We start from the raw sequence: 19,534 nt of genomic DNA, 5'->3' as shown, positions 1-19,534 counted from the left end.
GCCTTTATAAGACATTGGTCAGACTACATTTGGAGTATTGTGAGCAGTTTTGGGCCCTATATTTAAGGAAGGATGTGCTGGTGTTGGAGAGGGTCCAAAGGAGGTTTATGAGAATGATCCCGGACATGAAAGGGTTAATGTATGAGAAGCGTTTTATGGCTCTGGTCCTGTATTTGCTGATGTTTAGAAGGATGAAGGGGGATCTCATTGAAACCTACTGAATATTGAAAGGCCTGGATAGAGTGGACGTGGAGAGGATGTTTCCAGTAGTGGAGAGTCTGGGACCAGAGGGCACAGCCTCAGAATAGAAGGGTCCCTTTAGAACAGAAATAAGGAGAAATTTCTTTAGCCAGAGGTGGTGAATCTGTAGAATTCATTGCCACAGACAGCTGTGGAGGCTAAGTCATTGGGTATACTTAAAGCGGCAGTTGTTACGTTCTTGATTAGTAAGGGCATCAAAGGTTACAGGGAGAAGATAGGAGAATGGGGTTGAGAGGGCAAAATAAATCAGCCATGATTGAATGGTGGAACAGACTCGATGGGCTGAATGGCCTAATTCTATTCCTATGTCTTCTGGTCTTATAAGCACCAGAAATGAAGCATTAAACCAGCTTATCCAACCAAGTGGAGAATATTCCATCACAAGTCCTTTCTTGCGGCTGGGCCAAAATCTAGAATGTCACAGGAGTACCTTCACCAAAAAGACTGCAATGATTCAAAAGGCTGGCTTTCAAAACCTTCTCAGGAGGTATTATACGTGATCTATAATTTGGCTTTGCCAGCGACACATGCATCCAAGTTTGAATCTAAGGAAAGAGAAGGATTTTATTCAGCAGAGAAAATGAAGGGTAGTCTAACTGCTGTGTTTAAGATGGTTAAAGAAACTGATGATGTACAAAGGAATTTATTTCCCTGGTGCAGGGGGCCCAGAATAAGATGAGGAACTTAAATTTGAAAGTTAGAGCTGGATTGGTCAGGAATGGTATCAGAAAGTACCTCTCCACAAAATGAGAGTGGGAAATGGAAGTCTACCAAAAAAATAGTGTGAAAGTCGAGGGTGGTGAGATTGGTAGATTTTTGACAAGTGGGATATTAAAGGATATGGAACCCAGATGGTTAAATGGAGTTAAGATGCAGAAAGGCCACAGTGCAATTGAATGTGGGGACTGGCTCGAGGAAGTGAATGAACTGCTCATGTTCCTATGTGCTGTATGTTAAGTATTACAAAGAGGTCTTTTTTAAATTGTGCAAGCAAATAAGTAGAAAAACACAAGAGCAGGAGTAGGCCATATAGCCTCCCAAGATTGCTCTGTTGTTCATTAACATCTTTGCTGATTCTTCATCTTAATTCCACATTTCCGGCTGATCCCCATATCTCGTAAATACTTTGGTTTTCAAAAATTCTGAATTCTGAAGATTTATAACCATCTGAGTAATGTTCTCTTCATAACAGTTTTAAGTGGCCAATCCATTATCCTGTGACTAAACTTCTTAATTTTATCCTCCATCCTGAAGAAACAGCCTCTTACATCCTTTTCAGAATTTTGTATGTTTCATTGAAAGCACCTCCCATTCTTCAAATTTTAACTTGTATCTGCCAATCTTATTCAGTTTCTCATCAAAAAACAACAGGAATCAATTTAGTGGATCTCTATTGTATTTAGTCTGAGGCAAGTATATCCCACCTCAGGTGGTCTCCATGCTACTTGTCAAACTTTCTTGTATCCATGAACAAGTCTTTCCAAAAATAAGACAGGTTCATAGTGCCACAAGAGAAATCATGACTTATCTTCTTGTCCAAATGCTTGAAATAATGCTTCTTAATGGAAATAAATGACTGGGATGACATCAAGCATGAAAGATTGTATAGAGGTAAGAGCAAATCACAGTATACGAAGATAATGGGTAGGATTGTCTATTCTTTGAAGGATTTAGGAACGGTTCAGTCAGGAAGTCTTTGGAGAAAAGATGTATGAAGTACATTGTTCAGCCTGTTTATGTAAACAGGCTGTTTTCAAAGGATTCAGGAATAGATATGTCATGAGATCTCAATTGATGCCAAAATATGGCATATGAAGGAATTCAGCTGTCAACGTTTCATCAGAGACCTTGAAATTTAGAAACAGCAAAATGAAAGTGACTCTCTGTGTCTATTGGGACTGACCATCCATACTGGGTATCAATAAAATCCCTTCTGTGCCCTGTGCTTACTTCAAACAAGTTGCTGTGAATCAGAGAAGGAGGAATGTTGACTGACAATTGAATGTTAAAGATCACTAAAACATCTGGCAAACATTTCACAGTGAGGTAAATCAAATAAAAAGAACACAACACAAAAATGACCAATCATTCAGATCACTCTCCTTCCCCAGGAAGGACTAAAAATATATGGCAAAGGTTTATTTGAGCAGTGGATGGTACCTTCAGATCTTTCTCCATGCCCCTCTCACCACCCAGAAATGGTATTGCACTTCAGATGACATTCTTTCAGTGCCCTGGTTCCTCATCACATATTGCCCCTAAGTAGCTGAGCTTCTGCTAATCACCAAAGATCCCTGGGCAATTAGCACCAACAATAAGATCCTTGAAATAAGCTCCCATTTTATATTGACTTGCTCTGAAGGATACATATCTACTAACATAGAAGTGCCTGCTGTCAATTAGCTGGAAGCACTCTTACCTCTGAGTCAGGAGGTTATGGTTTCAAGTCCCATTCTAGAGACTGGAACACAAAAATATCTAGACTGACATCCCAGTGCTATACTGAAAGAGTACCATTCTGTCAGTGTGTTGAGCCTTAGCATGAGATATTAAACTGAGGTACAGGGGGACATAATAAACCCCTCAGCAGTATTTCACAGAAGAACAGAGTAACTATCCTCTGTACCCTAGCCAAAATTCATCCCTCAACCAACAACAATGTGACAGGTATCACATTGCTATTTGCGAGACCTTGCTAAATATGTTCTCATCCAAGGGGGTTAATTTTATTTATGCCAATAGTCTAAAACAGATAACAATGAATTGAACACTGACTGTGAAGAAAGACTCACTTCTGCGCTAGAGTTTCTTGGTTCTATTGTGTGACTTTGGTTACCTGGGTGATTAAACCCTAAATCAACTAAGCTGACTACACTGGGGGTTGTGCTCTGACTGCAATATATTCAGTGTGGAGACTAAATTCTCCGTCATCTCAACTGAGATTGACAAGCTTCTCTACAGTCAGGTGTGGAGTTAGAGTGAAGTCTATTAAGATCTTCTCCACAATAACTTGGCTTGGTAAACCACAGAGCCAAGCTTCAGAAGATCGTGGGTCTGTGACATTGCTGGTATAGTAGTAAAGTTGATCAGAAAATCTATGCTATTGAGTGCATCATGATTACTGGACAATAAGTAGAATCTTAGAATGCAAAAAGAAGCCATTTGGCCTATCACGCCTGTGCCAGCTGCCTGAAAGAGGATGTCCAATTATAGTCAACCATTTCAATTTTCCCCAGTAACCCTGTAAAACCTCTTCCAAGTCTGTGTGCAATTGAAGCTCTGTGTGGAATCTGGTTCAACCTAATGCATTTTGGATGTTAACACCTCCATGCATGGAATAATTTCTTCTCTTTGAAGAAACTGCACAGTTTTGATATTCATTTAAAAACAAACAATTCATAATGACTTTAAAAGAGAAAAAGTTGAAGGATGGAGCAACAGAATGTTCCATTGGAAGGGAGAAAGTTAAAGAAGATTATCTTGACCTTCAATTATATCTCAAGCAAATCATTTCTATACGATCTGCTCTCAATGTTCTGCATTGGGCATTGTCCTATTGTTGACATAATTTGAAGAAGTTTTGTGTTGGAACAATGTTTCTAATGTTATTGAAATTCCTGATGGAAATAAGAGACTCAGAAATGGGCATAACTTGGCTTGATTCCAGCTTCAACCTCTTCTCAACTGCACTGCACTGTTTTGTTTTCAGCATTGTTAAAAGGTATTTCGAGGCTGAATTATAGTGTTGTATTGCCAAATCTTGGGCAACGCATTATGATGCTGCAGAGATACCAGGAGGTGATCTATAGTTATCTTCTCTTTACATACACACTAATTCTCCGTGTAAAGGCCCATGAAGTTGTATCTGCCGAATCCCACTCTCAAGCTGTATTTGCTGTCTAAAGTTAGAACCAGGTGCTAATGCTTCACTGGGGGATAATTCCTGGGTGACCAGATTTAACAGCTTATTCTGATAGGGTGAGAGGAAGAAGGGTGGGATGAAGTCCATATGTAGCACAGACAAATGCATGGATATATATGCTGAACAGCCTGTATTTCTGGTGTAAGTCCCAAGTACAAGTTTGCTGCTGCATTTTCAACACTGCAACATAGACTAGTTGTCACAATGATCTGACAAGCTTTAAAGCATTTGGGATGTCATAGAGTTGTACAGCACAGAAATAGTAGGCCCTTCAGCCCACCATACCCATGCCAACCTTTTTTGCTTATCCACACCAATACCATTTTCCCACATTAGGTCCATATCCTTCCATGCTTATTTACGTGCTTGTCTAAATGTCTTTTAAACATAGTGGTTGTATCTGACTCTATCACCTCCTCTGGCAGTGAGTTCCAGATAACTATCACTCTCTGTGTGAAAAACTTTCCCCTCAAATCCCCTTTAAAACTCCTTCCTCTGACCTTAAACCTTGGCCTCTTGTTTATGATATCATTTAGAAAAGATTCTATCTATCCCATCTATGCCTCTAATAATTTTATATACTTCTATCAGGCCACCCTTCAGCCTCCTTTGCTCCAGGGAAAACAACCCCAACCTGTCCAATCTCTCCCCAAGACTAAAGTCCTTCAATCCAGGCAACAACCTGGTGAATCTCCTCTGCACTATCTCCAGTGCAAGGACAACCTTCTTATAGTGTGGTAACCAGAACTGCACACAATAGTACAAGTGTGGTAGAACCAGTGTTTTGTAAAGTTGCAACATAATGTCCCTACTTTTATATTCTATACCTTGACATATGAAGGCGAGTATGCCAATATACCTTTTTCATAACCCCGTCTACCTGTGTTACCACTTTCACAAAACTATGGACGTAGCGCCCTACCATTTACTGTATATGTCCTGCCCCTATTTGACTTCCCAAAATGCATCTCCTCGCACTTATCAAGACAAAAAAGGTCCCATCATCGATTCCTGCAGTACACCATTGGTCACAGACTTCCAATCAGAAAAGCATCCTTCCATCACCACCCTCTGCTTCCTACCACCAAGCAGATTTTAGATCCAATTAGCCATCTTGCCTTGAATCCCATGTGCCTTAATCTTGTGGAGCACCCTACCAAGTGGGATCCTGTCAAATGCCTTACTAAAGTCCATATAGACATTGTCTGCTGTTTTGCCTTTTTGCTGTCAATCTTCTCAGCTACCTTCTCAAAGAACTCAATCAAATTAGTGAGACAGGATTTCTTCCACACAAAGACATGCTGACTATTCCTGATCAGCGTCTGCCTTTCCAAATGTTCTCCATAATCATCAGTGTGACTTTCCCTCCTCTTTTGCATTTCCCCCATCATATCTGAAACTTCTATACCCCTCTTGGGATTCTCCTGTATCTTACTTGCTAAGGATATTTCCTGGTCCCTTTTTGCCCTCCTAATTTCTTGCTGAAGTTGTATTGAAATGTTTCTTCTAAGTTCAAACTCTAATATTCTTAACTCACCTTTTCACCATACTTCTCGATCTACCTGTCTTCTCACATCTAATTTTTTCTTTTTCTAGACATCCCACTCCTCCTTGGAGTTGCCTACAGATTCTGCATTCAAAATACCTTCCCTGATTTCACATTGGAGAAAAACCCCAACCACTCCATCCCTTTGACCCCATCTAGAACCAGGGTCATTTTCAGAATAAGGGGCAAGCTGTTTAGGACTGACAAGAGGAAAGATTTCTTCACTTAGAAGGGTGGTGAAACTTTCAAGTTATTTACCTCAAAGGGCTGTGGAGGCTCATCAATGAGTTCCATTAAAACAGAGATCAGTAGATTCCTGGATTTTAAAGGAATCAAGGGATATGGAGGTAGTGCAGGAAGATGGCACTGATATAGAAGCTCAGCCATGAACCCGATGAATGGTCTATTCCTACTCCTGTTTCTTATCTCCTTATCCTATTTTGGATGTCCTGATGTTTAACTTGTACCATTTAGGATCTGAACCCTTCATCATTTTAAATAATTTGCTTTCATCAATCGTCATATAGCAGTTTCTGTGAAATAGGTTTTGGATAAGGATATTGTGGAAACTACAAAAAATGTGTAGAAAAATACACAGCACAGAAACAGGACATTGTCAATTAATAATAAAATTTTACACATTTTAAAATGGCAGATTTTTATAGTCATTGAAATTCTTTCCTTACTTATTTACACACTGATATTAGCAAGGCTAGCAATTATTGATCATCCTTAAGAAGTGTTGTTGGGTAGTTGGTTCCAAGTTTTAGACCCAGTGACAATAAAGGAATGGAGTTCCAAGTCAGTAGTGCATGTCTTAGAGGGGAACCTGTAAGTGGTTGCGATCACATGCTGCCTTTATCACATGCTGTGGTAGATGTTGCAGGTTTGGGAGGTTTAGCCTATTTTAGCCTGTTCCTAGGGAAGTTTAGCCTACTTGTGACTCCTAATTTTGGTCTCCCACATACACGTGACTGCGTGGCCAGATTCTGCTCTAACTCCATCTACAAGTCTGCATTTGATACCAATGATACCACCATAGTGGGCCGTATCTCAAATAATGATGAGTCGGAGTACAGGAAGGAGTTAGAGAGCCTAGTGGCATGGTGTTATGACAACAACTTTTCCCTCAATGTCAGCAAAACGAAAGAGCTGGTCATTGACTTCAGGAAGCGGGGGTGGTGCGTATGCTCCTGTTTACATCAATGGTGCTGAGGTCAAGAGGGTTGAGAGTTTCAAGTTCCCAGGAGTGAACATCACCAATAGCCTGTCCTGGCCCAACCACGTTGACACCACAGCCAAGAAAGCTCACCAGCACCCTCTACTTCCTCAGGAGGCTAAAGAAATTTGGCATGTCCCCTTTGACCCTCACCAATTTTTATTGATGCACCATAGAATGCATCTTATCCAGATGCATCATGGCTTGGTATGGCAACTGCTCTGTCCAGGATCGCAAGAAACTGCAGAGTTGTGGACACAGCTCAGCACATCACGGAAACCAACCTCCCCTCCCTGGACTCTATCTGCACTTCTTGCTGCCTCGGTAAAGCAGACAGCATCATCAAAGATCCCACCCACCTTGGACATTCTCTCTTCTCCCCCCTCTCTCGTCGGGCAGAAGGTACAAAAGCATGAAAGCACGTACCACCAAACTCAAGGACAGCTTCTATCCTGCTGTTATAAGACTACTGAACAATTTCCTCGTACGATAAGATTGACTCTTTACCTCGTAATCTACCTCGCTGTGACCTTGCACTTTCTGTTTATCTGCACTGTACTTTCTCTGTATTGTAACACTTTATTCTGCATTCTGTTATTGTCTTTACCTTGTACTACCTCAATGCACTGTTGTGATGAATTGATCTGTATGGACGGTACGCAAGACAAGTTTTTCACTGTACTTTGGTACACGTGACAATAATAAACCAATCTACCAATTTAAATATAAATATCATCTCCATCTCTACTTTTGAAAACCTTTCCATATTCTTAACCTCAGCCTTTTTAAAATAGTTAATTTTACCTGACTGGGATACCTCTCAACTTTGATTCCTTACTTGCAGCTTCACCAGTATCACTTTATCCATTTTGTAATATAAGTGTAAACTAGAAGTAAACTGGATGTTTAGGATAATTTCTCCACTTTTCAGTTTATCTCCCACAAATGAAGCCCAGTGGTATGTCTTCTTTTTGTAGCCTTTCATAAGTCTCATCAATATTTGATTTATGTTTCTGTACATTGAGATTCTGCCCAAAATTCTGAAAGATGTCTTCACATTGCATGATTGGTACTTTCTGTCTTGAAAGTAAGACTCACTAAAGCAGCTCAGAGTCCAAAACCCTGTTAAGGAGTTTCATCCTGAAAAATTATCACCTTCAGTATTAACTTCCTCTGAAAATCGGTACATTTCCATCTAACCACCCGTATCCTGGCTTACCTTATCTTCCCTTGAACATGGGAGACCTTGCTGAATTTTGCAGTTTTTTTTAATATAAAAACCTGTACATTTACTGCCTCAGCGTAAATCACTGCACATCCTTAGGCTGAAAACATGTGCCGACTGAATACAGGTCAGTCAATACAATCAAATGAAACTCTGAACATTTAGCAAGTCCATGATATTTGCCACGCAACAAAACCTTTTCAATAAAGAGCCATCAATGTAAATATAGAATAATCTAACCAAACAAGACATTAACCTCATTGCCACAGTGAACAACATATCAGGCCTCAAGAACAACATATCAGACTGTGAATAGAGCTACATACCATCCAATGACAGCCAGTCGTGCTGGGATGTGGGAAGAGTTGGCAAGGCCCGGGCTTTGTATTCAAAGACGACGGAGTTTGAGATGATTTGACTATTGAAGGCAACCTGTAGAGTCACAAGGCCTGTGTCATGGGCTGGATAAGAACGAGAAAGTGAGATGGTTTGTTATTGCAGCTGCCTCATTGACTGGGAATTGCTGCCGTTTCTACCTCTTATACGTGTCTACCAATACTACCTGCTAACAATTTTTAAAATGAAAAATCACAATTTCAACTCCGGCTTAAAGCTGATCTAAGTGCTCCAACAATTCCCCATGTTATAAGCTCTTATTTTCAATTGTCTCATTTTGGGCAACTGCTTAGTTGTGTCCTAAACTTCCATGGAGGCTGCCAGGAAAACCCAGTCTTGACTCAGTCTCTAGAATCAGTCAGATGCAGATGTACTCAAATCCTATTCCAGGCAGCATAATAGCTAGAAAGACTGACAATCTAATATAGCACTGAAGGAACTGTTTTTCCGATGAGACATCATACTGAGGCACTGCAAGTGATCCCATGATTCTTATTTGAGGATGAACAGTGGGAGATCCCCTCAGTGTCCTGGCAATTCCAAATACAAATGGCAAACAACCAACATCACCAAAGCAGATGATCTGGTCATCATCTGGATGCATGTGGGACCTTACAATATGTTGCTGCCTTTCCTACATTATAACTGAAGTGCATTGGGCACAATGTGCTTTGAGATATCCTGACAAAGCAAGTGGAATGATAGAAATTTCTTTTTTGACTAAACCAGGCTCTTTGATTGCTACAACCTCATCCAACAAACTGAATGCTTTAATGGTTAGCTCTCTAGCTACTAAGTTATTGTGCAATGATAGGATGAAGGATAGTGCCTCACAAATAACAGCCAACTACAAATCCCAACAGGAAGCAAAATGGACAGGAGAGCAGACAGTGGACCAATTCTACCCTGACCACTCATCCTCTCACCATATACTACAGTTGAGGGGAAGTGGAGAAATCTTGTGAAGAAAAGTTAGAATGAATGAGGTTTTCACTTACCTGGGCAATAACATCTAAGAACACCAGGCTGAATAAGAGATGCAGGCACTGAAATCTGGTCAAACAGGCAACTGTAATTATTGCTGGCTTCCTGCCATGGCCCTGTGATCAGCACCTTCACTCCGCCCTGCAAAGGCATAACAATAACGGCATAACTACTAAGCAACTCATCCTGGCAAGAGCAATGGATTTCTTTTTCCAATCAGATCTTAATGTGCTTGTTTTCTCCTCATCCGGTTTGGACATCTCTCCCTTCCTTCACCCACTTCCCTCCAATCCATTTCCTCCACCTCAACCTGAGGTGTAGTCCATCTGGTCCAGGTGACTTATCTACCTTCAGACCTTTCAGCTTCCCAAGCATCTTCTCCTTAGTAGTAGCGACTGCACTCACTTCTTTCCCCTGGCTCTCTCGAATTTCTGGCAAGTTGCTGGTGTCTTCCACAGTGAAGACTGACACAAAATACTTATTCAGTTTGTCCGCTATTTCTTTGCTCCCCATTATTACCTCTCCAGTGTCAGTTTCCAGTGACCTGATGTCCACTCTTGCCTTTCTTTTACTCCTTATATATCTGAAAAACTTTTGGTATCCTCTTTCATATTATTGGCTAGCTTGCCTTCATATTTTATCTTTTCTCCCCTTATTGCCTTTTTAGTTGTCTTCTGTTGGTTTTAAAAAGCTTTCCAATCATCTAGCTTCCCACTAATTTTTGCAATATTGTATGCCCCCTATTTTGCTTTTATGCTCTGTTGACTTCCCTTATCAGACACGGTTGCCTCAACTTCCCTTTAGAATGCTTCTTCTTATTTGGGATGAACTGATCCTGTGTCTTCCAAATTACTCTTAGAAACTCCTGCCATTGCTGCTCTACCGTCATCCCTGCTCGGGTCTCCTTCCAATCAACTCTGGCCAGCTCCTCTCTCAAGCCTCTGTAGTTACCTTTACTCAACTGTAATACTGACAACATCCGATTTTAGCTTCTCCCTCTCAAATTGCAGGGTGAATTCTGTCATATTATGATCACTGCGTCCTAAGGGATCCTTTACCTTAAGCTCCCTAATCAAATCTTGTTCATTGCATGACACCAAATCCAGAATTGCCTTTTCCCTAGTGGGCTCAACCACAAGCTGCTCTAAAAAGCCATCTCGTAGGCATTCTACAAATTCCTTCTCTTGGAATCCAGTACCAATCTGATTTTCCCAATCTACCTGCATATTGAAATTGCCCATGACCACCGTAACATTGCCCTTTTTACAAGCCTTTTCTATCTCCTGCTGTAATTTGTACCCCACATCCTGCCTACTATTCAGAGGCCTGTATATAACTCCCAACAGGGTCTTTTTACCCTTGCAGTTTCTTAACTCTACCCACAAGGATCCTACATCTTCTGGTCCTATGTCACTTCTTGCTAAGGGTTTGATTTCACTTCTTACTAACAGAGCCACTGCACCCCCTCTGTCCACCTGCCTTTCTTTCAATAGGATGTGTATCCTTGGATGTTTAGCTTCCAGCTGTGATCTTCTTTCAACCACAAGTGTTTTTTTTACACAGAGAGTGATAGATGCCTCGAACGCACTGCTGGGGGTGGTGGTGGTGGCAGACATGACAGTGGTGTTTACAAGGGATTTAGACAGGCACATGAACATGCAGTGAATGGAGGGATATGGATCATGTGCAGGCAGATCGGTTTAATTTAATTTGACATTACAGTAAGCACATTGTGGGCTGAAGAGCCCGTTCCTGTGCTGTACTGTTACATAAAACTGATCTACATCTAAGTCAACTCAGGACCACAGTGGCCTTAGACAATTAAGCCATTAAGGAATTTTATAAGTGACATCCCTTTGGAGTTATGGATGCCAGTGTTAATTTTGAGGGGGCAGGGTGTGTGACCATGGCTGTAGACAGGTTTTCACACAGCCCATACAGACTGGGATAGCCCAATGTTGCTGCTTGTGGACAACAGTATAATGACATTTTGTGATGTTACCATACTTAGAAAGTCCAGGCACAGTTGCTGACTGTCTGGAGTGCACAGTGAGGGTCAGGAAACTTGACTGACAGATGTCCTGCCACAAGCCAGAATGTTTTCTTTTTTCTTCTGCAAATCCTAACTCAGAGACCAGTGAATGGGGAGTTAAGCTCTGGAGTGGACTTGTACAGGGTGCAGTGGTTCCCACCAGTTGCTAGTTGGACAGATCAAGCTGCCTCTTCTATCTGGAAGGGCTGCCAACTCATCCATGATCCTTCTAGGATCACCCTGGAGACTCTGGGAAAAGTCATTAATCTCTAGGGAGAGTCATTAATCTCCAGGATGCTTCCACAAGAAACTCCGGAGGAAAATCACAGGATTATGTAAACATTGCATTTTTATTTCATTTCCCTTGAATGCTTTATCAATTGTAAAAAATATTGGAGGTGGAATTAAAAGAATCTGTTAAACTGATAGTCAAGCATTACTAAATAAAGTGATTGAGTTTTCTGATATGCTGTGGAAGGGCAGGTGCATTGTGGATAGAAGAGTCGGGTGATCGATGGCAGGAGGTTGGGTGTGGGATGGAGGGAAGTAGCCTGATGAAACCTGCAGAAACACGGACATCTGGATTTAGCAATCCCAACCTTTGGGGCTGAGGAAGTTGGTGGGAGAATGAAATGGAGTCAAAATCCTCAAGCATTGGGAGGGTGTGGGCATTTACAGGAAGGAAAGGGTGGAGAAAAGACGAAGAGGGAGAACGGCAGCGTTTGTGTGGTGTCAGCAGCCTCTTTGTCTGTCTCCGAAACAAATAACTTTAAGAAGCAAGCACTGGCTCCCTCTAGTGACATAGAACGCAATGGCAAGGATATAACGTTAACTTTCAGACCCAGTTAGAGTATTGTGCTCAGTTCTAGGCATTGCACTTTGGGAATGACGTTAGTGCCTTAGAAGGGGTGCAGAGATTAACTATAATGTTGTCAGGGATAAGCAAGGGACCGCTGGGGTTATTCTGGTAAGAAAGAAGGTTTTTGACAGTTTTAATAAAGATGATCATGAAGGGATTGATGGAGTGAATTAGGGGAGGCTGTTTTCTTTGGCTGGAGGGTCTTTAGCCAGAGGACATAGCTTTAATAAACTGGGTAAAACCCCAAAGGGGAGGATGAGGAGATAAGTTTAGTGTGAATGGGAATAAATCCCAGTAGACTCCCTTACCTCAGGATAAGACCACTCCGGAGAATAATCCGTCACCATGAACAATCGGCCACTCTGCTGCAGCGACCCCAGGGTTCCCTGAGCCGACACGACTTCGGACACGTGCATGTAGGCCATGGAGCTGCCCCCGCTCTCCCCATTGCCCAGCTGTAAGCCCTGCTGCTGTTGCTGCTGCTGCTGCTGGGGGCTGCAGCAAGGGATGCAGATCTCGGCCTGGCTGAAGGTTGCCACCCTGGCTCTCTCATCCTCTGACTGCTGCAGGCTAGCCCCAGCTCCCGTCTCGCTCGCCACCAGCTGCTGCCCGTACAGCGTGTTGGCACCGCCCTCCACCGATATGAAGTCGTTGATCAGATCCGAGAACTGGTTGCTGAAAGAGATGTCAAAATGGTCCAGGTTGAGCTCCATGTTGGCTGAAGCCCCCAGACTGTGGTGGGCTACTGGATACAGGCTCGACACCATGTTGCCCTGGAGGATGGGCAGCCCATTGCCCCCTGCACCCTCAGCCTGGATGTAGTGCTCAGTGCTGCAGGCTGGAAGCTCAGCTGATTTCAGGAGGCCCTCACCTCCCTCTGACGGGGCTGTTGTTTCCATGGGAACCTCCGTCTCTGCTGCAATGGGCTGAAAGTTGGCCTGGAACTGAAGCAGCTGCAGGGAAGGGGTGGCATCGACGCGGCCCTGCTGCACTGGACCGTTGCAGCTGGATGCGGTCTGCGTGGGTGACTCTGTCTTGACATTTGCCAGCCCTAAGGTAGTGGCGAAAGGCGTTCCCCCACCGTCACTCAGACCATTGCTATGTGTGGTGGGCTCCAGACGATGAGCCTTGTTGGCCTCTTGCAGGAAGAAGCTGGGTGAGGGGTTCTGGTGGACATGGGGGCTCTGGACGTTCTGGGTGTAACCCGAGGAAAAGTCCTTACTGGAGTCGATGGCGCTGAAATCCATCTGTTCCAGAGTGGTGCTGGGACTGAGGCCCCCAGAGGACAGCAAGGCCGAGCCAGGTGTCAAGGAAATGGAGGCGGGGGTGGAGCTGGTTTGGAACCCTTCCTTGGTCATTTGCTGGTCAAACGAGTTATCCTCAGTCTTGATCTCCTTCACCAGGGGCGCACTGAAGGAGTAGCCAGCCTCACTGCCTGGTGGCTGCCGTGGGGTACCGTTGTTGCTGTCATTCTTCAGAGCTCCTCCTCCATACGTCTGGCCTTGCTTGGGGTTGTTGAGGAAGCAGTCGGGGTCGAAGTTCATGTTGGTCTCTGGAATCTTCTCACTGCTCTCCAGGGTGGAGGAAAGGACCAAGTCCTCCGCCACACTGGCTGACATCATAGACAATCCGTCGGGGTTTCCAGCAGCTGCTGAGGAGGCAAATGCAAACTTGTGTCCGTCTGAGTTGACGGCCAGGACCAGGCCTTGGGCTCCTGCATCTGAGGCAATGAGATGCTGGCCAGGGCCCGCACTGGGAGACATGGTGTACACTGCCTCGTTGGTGACCTCTGACATGAAAACAGTGGCGTTCTGGCTTAGGCTGCACATGACTGAGGCTACGGCCATGCTGGAGACACCAGTGATGGCTGGGCTGTCGGCCATGTCTGTTTCACTGTTCAGACCACTGCTGATGGATACCGGGGAGTTCTGGGTGGTGTCAGGCACCTCCACCTGGTTGGTGGAGGAGACCTCAGTGCTGTTCTGATGCAGTAGGACAGGTTTGGCCAGCTTACCATTCCGTTTCTCACGGCTCGAGGCCTTGCCATGGCCATGGTCATTCTTGCCCTCAGAGACATCATTATTTTGGACTTCTGGGTGGCTGCTGTAGGCGCCAGTTCGCGGCTCCACTTTTGGTGATATGATGCGGTGTTTGGCACTGTTGCACTTGTGGTGGACACTGCTCCCGGCACCTAGAGGAGGGAATTAGGTTGGGGTGGTGGGAGGTGGTGGAGGCAGGAACAGGCAAAACCAATCAATTGGCAGTTCAATGATTCTTATTCCATCCTCTTCCCTCCCGCGATTTACACTGAGCCACATAATTAGATTATGGGTCAGTCTGAAAGAGAGTTTTAATGGAGGAAGCTTTGGGAAGAGAATTCCAAAGCTCCAGCTGAACTCTCCCTGGGGTTACAGATGGTTGCATCATCTAGACAAGGAACCCTCCTTCCACCATCTCCCCAAGCATCATTGATCCAGTGTCATGCCAGGCGACTTCTCCCATCCGGCGACATGCCAGAACATCCTTCTGAGTGGTGTTAACAGTGACTCAGTGAATCCCTCTTTTGCCTCCAAGGCAGAGGCTATGGTTCAAGTCCCACTTCAGGGACTGGAGCTCAAAATTCAGGGCGAGACTTCTATTTCTGGTACTAAGGGAGTATTACACTATTGGAAGTGCCATCAGATATCAGAATGATCTGCCCATTCACTGAAATCCTCCATCACTAGCATTTAACTGCCTCAGGAGCTCTCCTGCACTCTGCATCAACATTCTTTCCCAGGTATCTGACTCCTACAGTTATCCAATCTATAATGCTTTGCCATCTCAATGTTGATTGGGGATCAAACTTAGTCTGTATGGAAGACAGCCCACTGGCTGTTCCCTTGGGAAAGTTTCAATTGACCCCTGAGATTCCTAAAGCCTGTAGTTGCACCCCTGAACCCCCTCCTCTGACACTATTTCAGCTTAACCTTAAAACCTACCTCTCTGACCAAACTTTTGGTCATATATCCGAATATCTCTTTATGTGGCTCCATGTCAATTTTTTGTTAGATAAAGCCTCTGTTAACCACCTTGGAATCTTTTAATACATTAAAGATGCTATATAAATTAAAGCTGTTGTCATAATGTAGTTAAAGCACAAATCAACTCTCATCAGTTCTGGTTGTAACTAGAACCAGAGTCTGCCTTTTATGTGTATAATTACATGCACTGTATGCTTAATAAATCTACAACACCTGAAATCAATGTTAAGGAACAGTATTAATTTAAGAACAAAGCTCCATTTCCCTCCCATCATCCGCCGCAGTTTGCCCACCAACAAACTCATGACTCTCATTATTACCCAGTCAGCCTCTTTTCCCTCATCCTGAGAGGAGCACTGCGTGATGCAATGCAGTGTTCCACACAGTCAGAGGATCCCAGCACCGCACTCACAGATTTGCCGCCTTTTAGAAGAGATGTGAAAGTGAGGTCCATTCTGCTTTTTCATGTGGGTACAAAACATCCCAAGACAGTATTCTTAAACAGAATGGAGGAACTCTCTTTGGTATCACAGCCTACTTCAACATTACATTTTCTGACAGTTATCACATGGCTGGGAGCTTGCTGTATGTAAACTTACATTCACATTTCCCACACTACAATAGTGACTGCGCTTCAAAAAGCTCTTTACTGGCTCTAAAGAGCTTTAAAACATCCTGAGGTTGAGACAGGTGTAATGTGACCTACAATGCGTATGTACATGACATGTGAGTGTGTATATGTGTATGTGGCTGTGTGTGTGTTTTCCCCTGGTTCCTGCACTTTTAAAATCACAAACACCCTCTTTATTTCACCATAAGTGGAAGACAAAAGAAATGACATGGCAACCTGTGGGCATTTCCCCTCCGACAGATGAGCAGCAAGGACAGGAGTGGGCTCTTCTGTGAGAGCCACCATTGTTGAATAATCTAGTGACACTTATTGTCCCAGTGAGGTGGGAGAAAGCTGGGGGTATCCCAGCAGGGGAATAGGCAGATTCAGGAGAGTGGTGGTGAAGTTGTGGAGGAAGAGAAGGGGCAGTATTAATGGGAAAAAAAATCCCCAGATGTAATTTTTAAAGCTTTAAATGCTTAAAGGCTCATGTTAATTAGAAGGGTTACTCCCAGTTAGTCCTACCCAGATTGCCGGTGCACAGGCAGTTGTGAGTGCGAGGCTGAGGCTTGGTCTGATGGCTGTCCAGGATCTGCTGAACAAGCTGCTCCACTGAGAAACCGGCGCTGGTGTTCCCATTACTGCAGGTCCATTTGATGCCGTGAACTGTTGGAAAAAGGCAGACACCGTGAGAAACCGGCTCGCACTGGTGGGTGGGGGGAGGGAGGAATGGGGGTGATTTGATGTGTTGGGACCAAAGGGATATGGCTCAGAATGTGGTCTGGCCCAAATAAAACTACCTGCAAAAATCTGAAATCTGAAGCAGAAAATAAACCAACAGGAAGCAGAAGCCATGTTGATTAACCTCTTCACAGAAGAAGAGCTGTTTTTAAAGAAAGTGATGGTCACAAGGCCAGCTAGAGGCTGAGATGATCAAGCAGAACCTCAGTTCCCGATGATACCATTGGATAACCATCAGTAGTCTGTCACCTAGCCATTGGTGAATGATGTTGGATGTAGAATGTTAACTGTAGGTTTCAGAGTTTAACCCCCTTCTCCTCAGGAGTTAGTAGAGAACAATCTGGGAGTATCAGAGATAATTTTCCAATGTTGCTGTCCTCGAATTTCACCATTGGGAGATCGTGCCAGAGATTTTGGCACAGAGTAGCTTTTCTGACTGAAAAAATAACAGTTGTAAATTTTTTGCTCAGCAGACAACTGAATGAACACATTTTCTCTAAATCACACAGATTCTCACTCACCCATTACCCTCCACTCACTGGCTTCTTTTGGACAATGGCTCATTTTTAAAATTCCCATTCTCTTCAATCCCCTCGTACCCTCTTTCCTTCACTTCTTTACAACTTCCTCCTGCCTTTCAACCCTATAAGATCCCTATGCTCCTTAACTCTGTCATCTTTCATATCCAATTTTCACCTTCCCAACACTGGAAGCAGTGCCTTTAGATACCTTGTCCACAAGGTAATATATTCCCTTCTCAAACTCTCTGTATCTCTAGCTCTGTCTTTCCTCCTGTAAGATTCTCACTAAAGTCTGATTTTTGACTAATTTAACTTGGTGTTAAATATTATTTGACAATACTCTTGTGAAGCCCCATAGGATGTTCTACTATTTAAATATGCTTTACAAATGCAAGTTGTTGAAAATGCAGACAAACTCCCTTAATTATGATCCCTTCTATCCCATCCTTTCTTGAGTAAGGTGTCCAAGACTGAGCAGGAAATTTGAACTGTGGTCTCTCAGTGACTTCTCGAGGTTCAGCCTTACTGGCTTGCTGCTGTGCTCTGTGCAGAATCTATAAAATCTAGAATCTCACTTACTTACCCATCTGTGTAAATAGAAGACTAAATAATTCAATAAAAGATGCCACATCACAGCTGAAATCTTCTTTAAGATCAGGAAGACTGCATCCTGGAAAGTGTAGTGTTTTTCAGTTTGAGGCCATGAAGTTAACTGCCATTAAATAAGCACTCACTTAATTCTGAGGTCAATTAAGAGTCTATTGCTACTTAGTCAACGCTGGGGCAATTCGAGCAGATGTCATTTAGGAGACCCCAGGTGTCTTGGTTCCTGGTATTCTGCATTTCCAAAGTGTTTCTTTATACTTTATGTCAAAGCTTGACAAGAAAGTTCAGTGGAATGCAAGAGTTTAGATGCATTGTTTAGAATATGGTCAATCAGATTCCACGTGGGAGAAAAGCATATAAGATTAAACCAGAGTGGCAGGAAGAAAAGAGAGGCCGGGTGGAGGGGGTGGGGGGAGAGAGAGAGGTTGAGAAAGAGAGAAAGAGAAAGGGAGTTTTAGAAAAGGTTTAGGGAAGAACTATGTCACTCAGAGTGAGACACATTGGCATTAATGAGAAGGATGACTGGTGGAGGCAAGGTGTATTGAGGTTTTAAATGTGAAAGGAATTTGGGCTACAAACTGGGAATAGATTCTGCTTGGATGAAAGCTTCAAATGCCCTTGAGAAAATTCCCACAATTTTGCCTTCTTGGAAGCCTTATCCATGGTTGTTCAGCTGCTACTGGAGGTCTGGTGTAAATCCACTAGGATACCGATTGTACATTGTCCACTGCTGGGGTCCTCACTCAGTGTTTTTCATTTTTGTGAAGATCCTTTCTCTTCCTCTCCTTACCCCTAACCCTCCCTCAAATCCCAGAAGACCACACAGAGCCCACTTTGCTAGGCTGCATCTGAAGATCAAAGGTAGTAAGAGCAGCAGATGTGAAGAAGACCTTAGGCAAAGGGGAGAATATGTCTTCAGTATGTGTTATAGGAAAGATTTCTCCTGAGTGCACATTTCCTTTTAATGCCTAGGGGAAGCTCTGGGCCATTCTCTCGCCATATTGCAAAACCTTTAAGGAATGCTTCTGGCCATGCAGAGCCTTTCCAGGGGGATTGCAGCCATCTCTCAGCGAAGAAGCCTCACAATAATTCCAGACCTTTAAGTTTGCATTGCTAATGTTAAGGAAAAAGACATGAATTTACATTGTGCTTTTCACAACCTCAGGACTCTCTACAGAGCATTCTGCAGCCACCAAAGTATTTTGAAGTGTAGTCACCACAGGGAAACCAAAATATTGACTGAAATATGGGAAAACATAGAGGCACAAGAAAACAGGAACAGAAGTAGGCTATTCGGTCCTTCATGTCTGTTCTACCATTCAATACGATCATAAGTGATCATCTGTCTCAATACCATATCCTTGCACTCTCCCTGTACCCTTTCAGCCTTTTGCACATAGAAATGCATCTATCTCTTTCTTAAATATATTAGCAACTTGGCCCCAAGAGCCCTTTGTGTAGCAACTCGGTAATCTCTTGGGCCCTATAATTCATTATGTATGCCCTAATCTTATTCGTCTTCCCAAGCACATCACTTTGCGCTTATGAGGATTAAATTCCAGCTGCCATTGCTTTGCCTCAATCTCTGT

General features: G+C 43.4%; 1 protein-coding gene across 8 annotated transcripts in view; it reads right to left on the bottom strand.

The window, feature by feature from the left end:
• Nucleotides 1–19,534, bottom strand: part of camta1a (calmodulin binding transcription activator 1a) — a 936,513-nt gene that overhangs the window by 84,987 nt on the left and 831,992 nt on the right. For 7 of the 8 annotated variants that reach the window (XM_052039225.1, XM_052039226.1, XM_052039227.1 and 4 more), the window contains 4 exons: nucleotides 16,603–16,743; nucleotides 12,753–14,635; nucleotides 9,568–9,694; nucleotides 8,500–8,634 (listed from right to left, as the gene is read on the bottom strand). In XM_052039225.1, the coding sequence (XP_051895185.1) occupies nucleotides 8,500–8,634; nucleotides 9,568–9,694; nucleotides 12,753–14,635; nucleotides 16,603–16,743 (2,286 nt within the window). The remainder of the gene's footprint in view (nucleotides 1–8,499; nucleotides 8,635–9,567; nucleotides 9,695–12,752; nucleotides 14,636–16,602; nucleotides 16,744–19,534) is intronic. The other variant, XM_052039230.1, reaches the window with a different exon arrangement.

This window comes from Pristis pectinata, chromosome 26, assembly GCF_009764475.1.
Source record: "Pristis pectinata isolate sPriPec2 chromosome 26, sPriPec2.1.pri, whole genome shotgun sequence".
Taxonomy (NCBI): domain Eukaryota; kingdom Metazoa; phylum Chordata; class Chondrichthyes; order Rhinopristiformes; family Pristidae; genus Pristis; species Pristis pectinata.
Note: the sequence above shows the minus strand (reverse complement) of the source record. Positions and strands in the feature narration are given on the sequence as shown.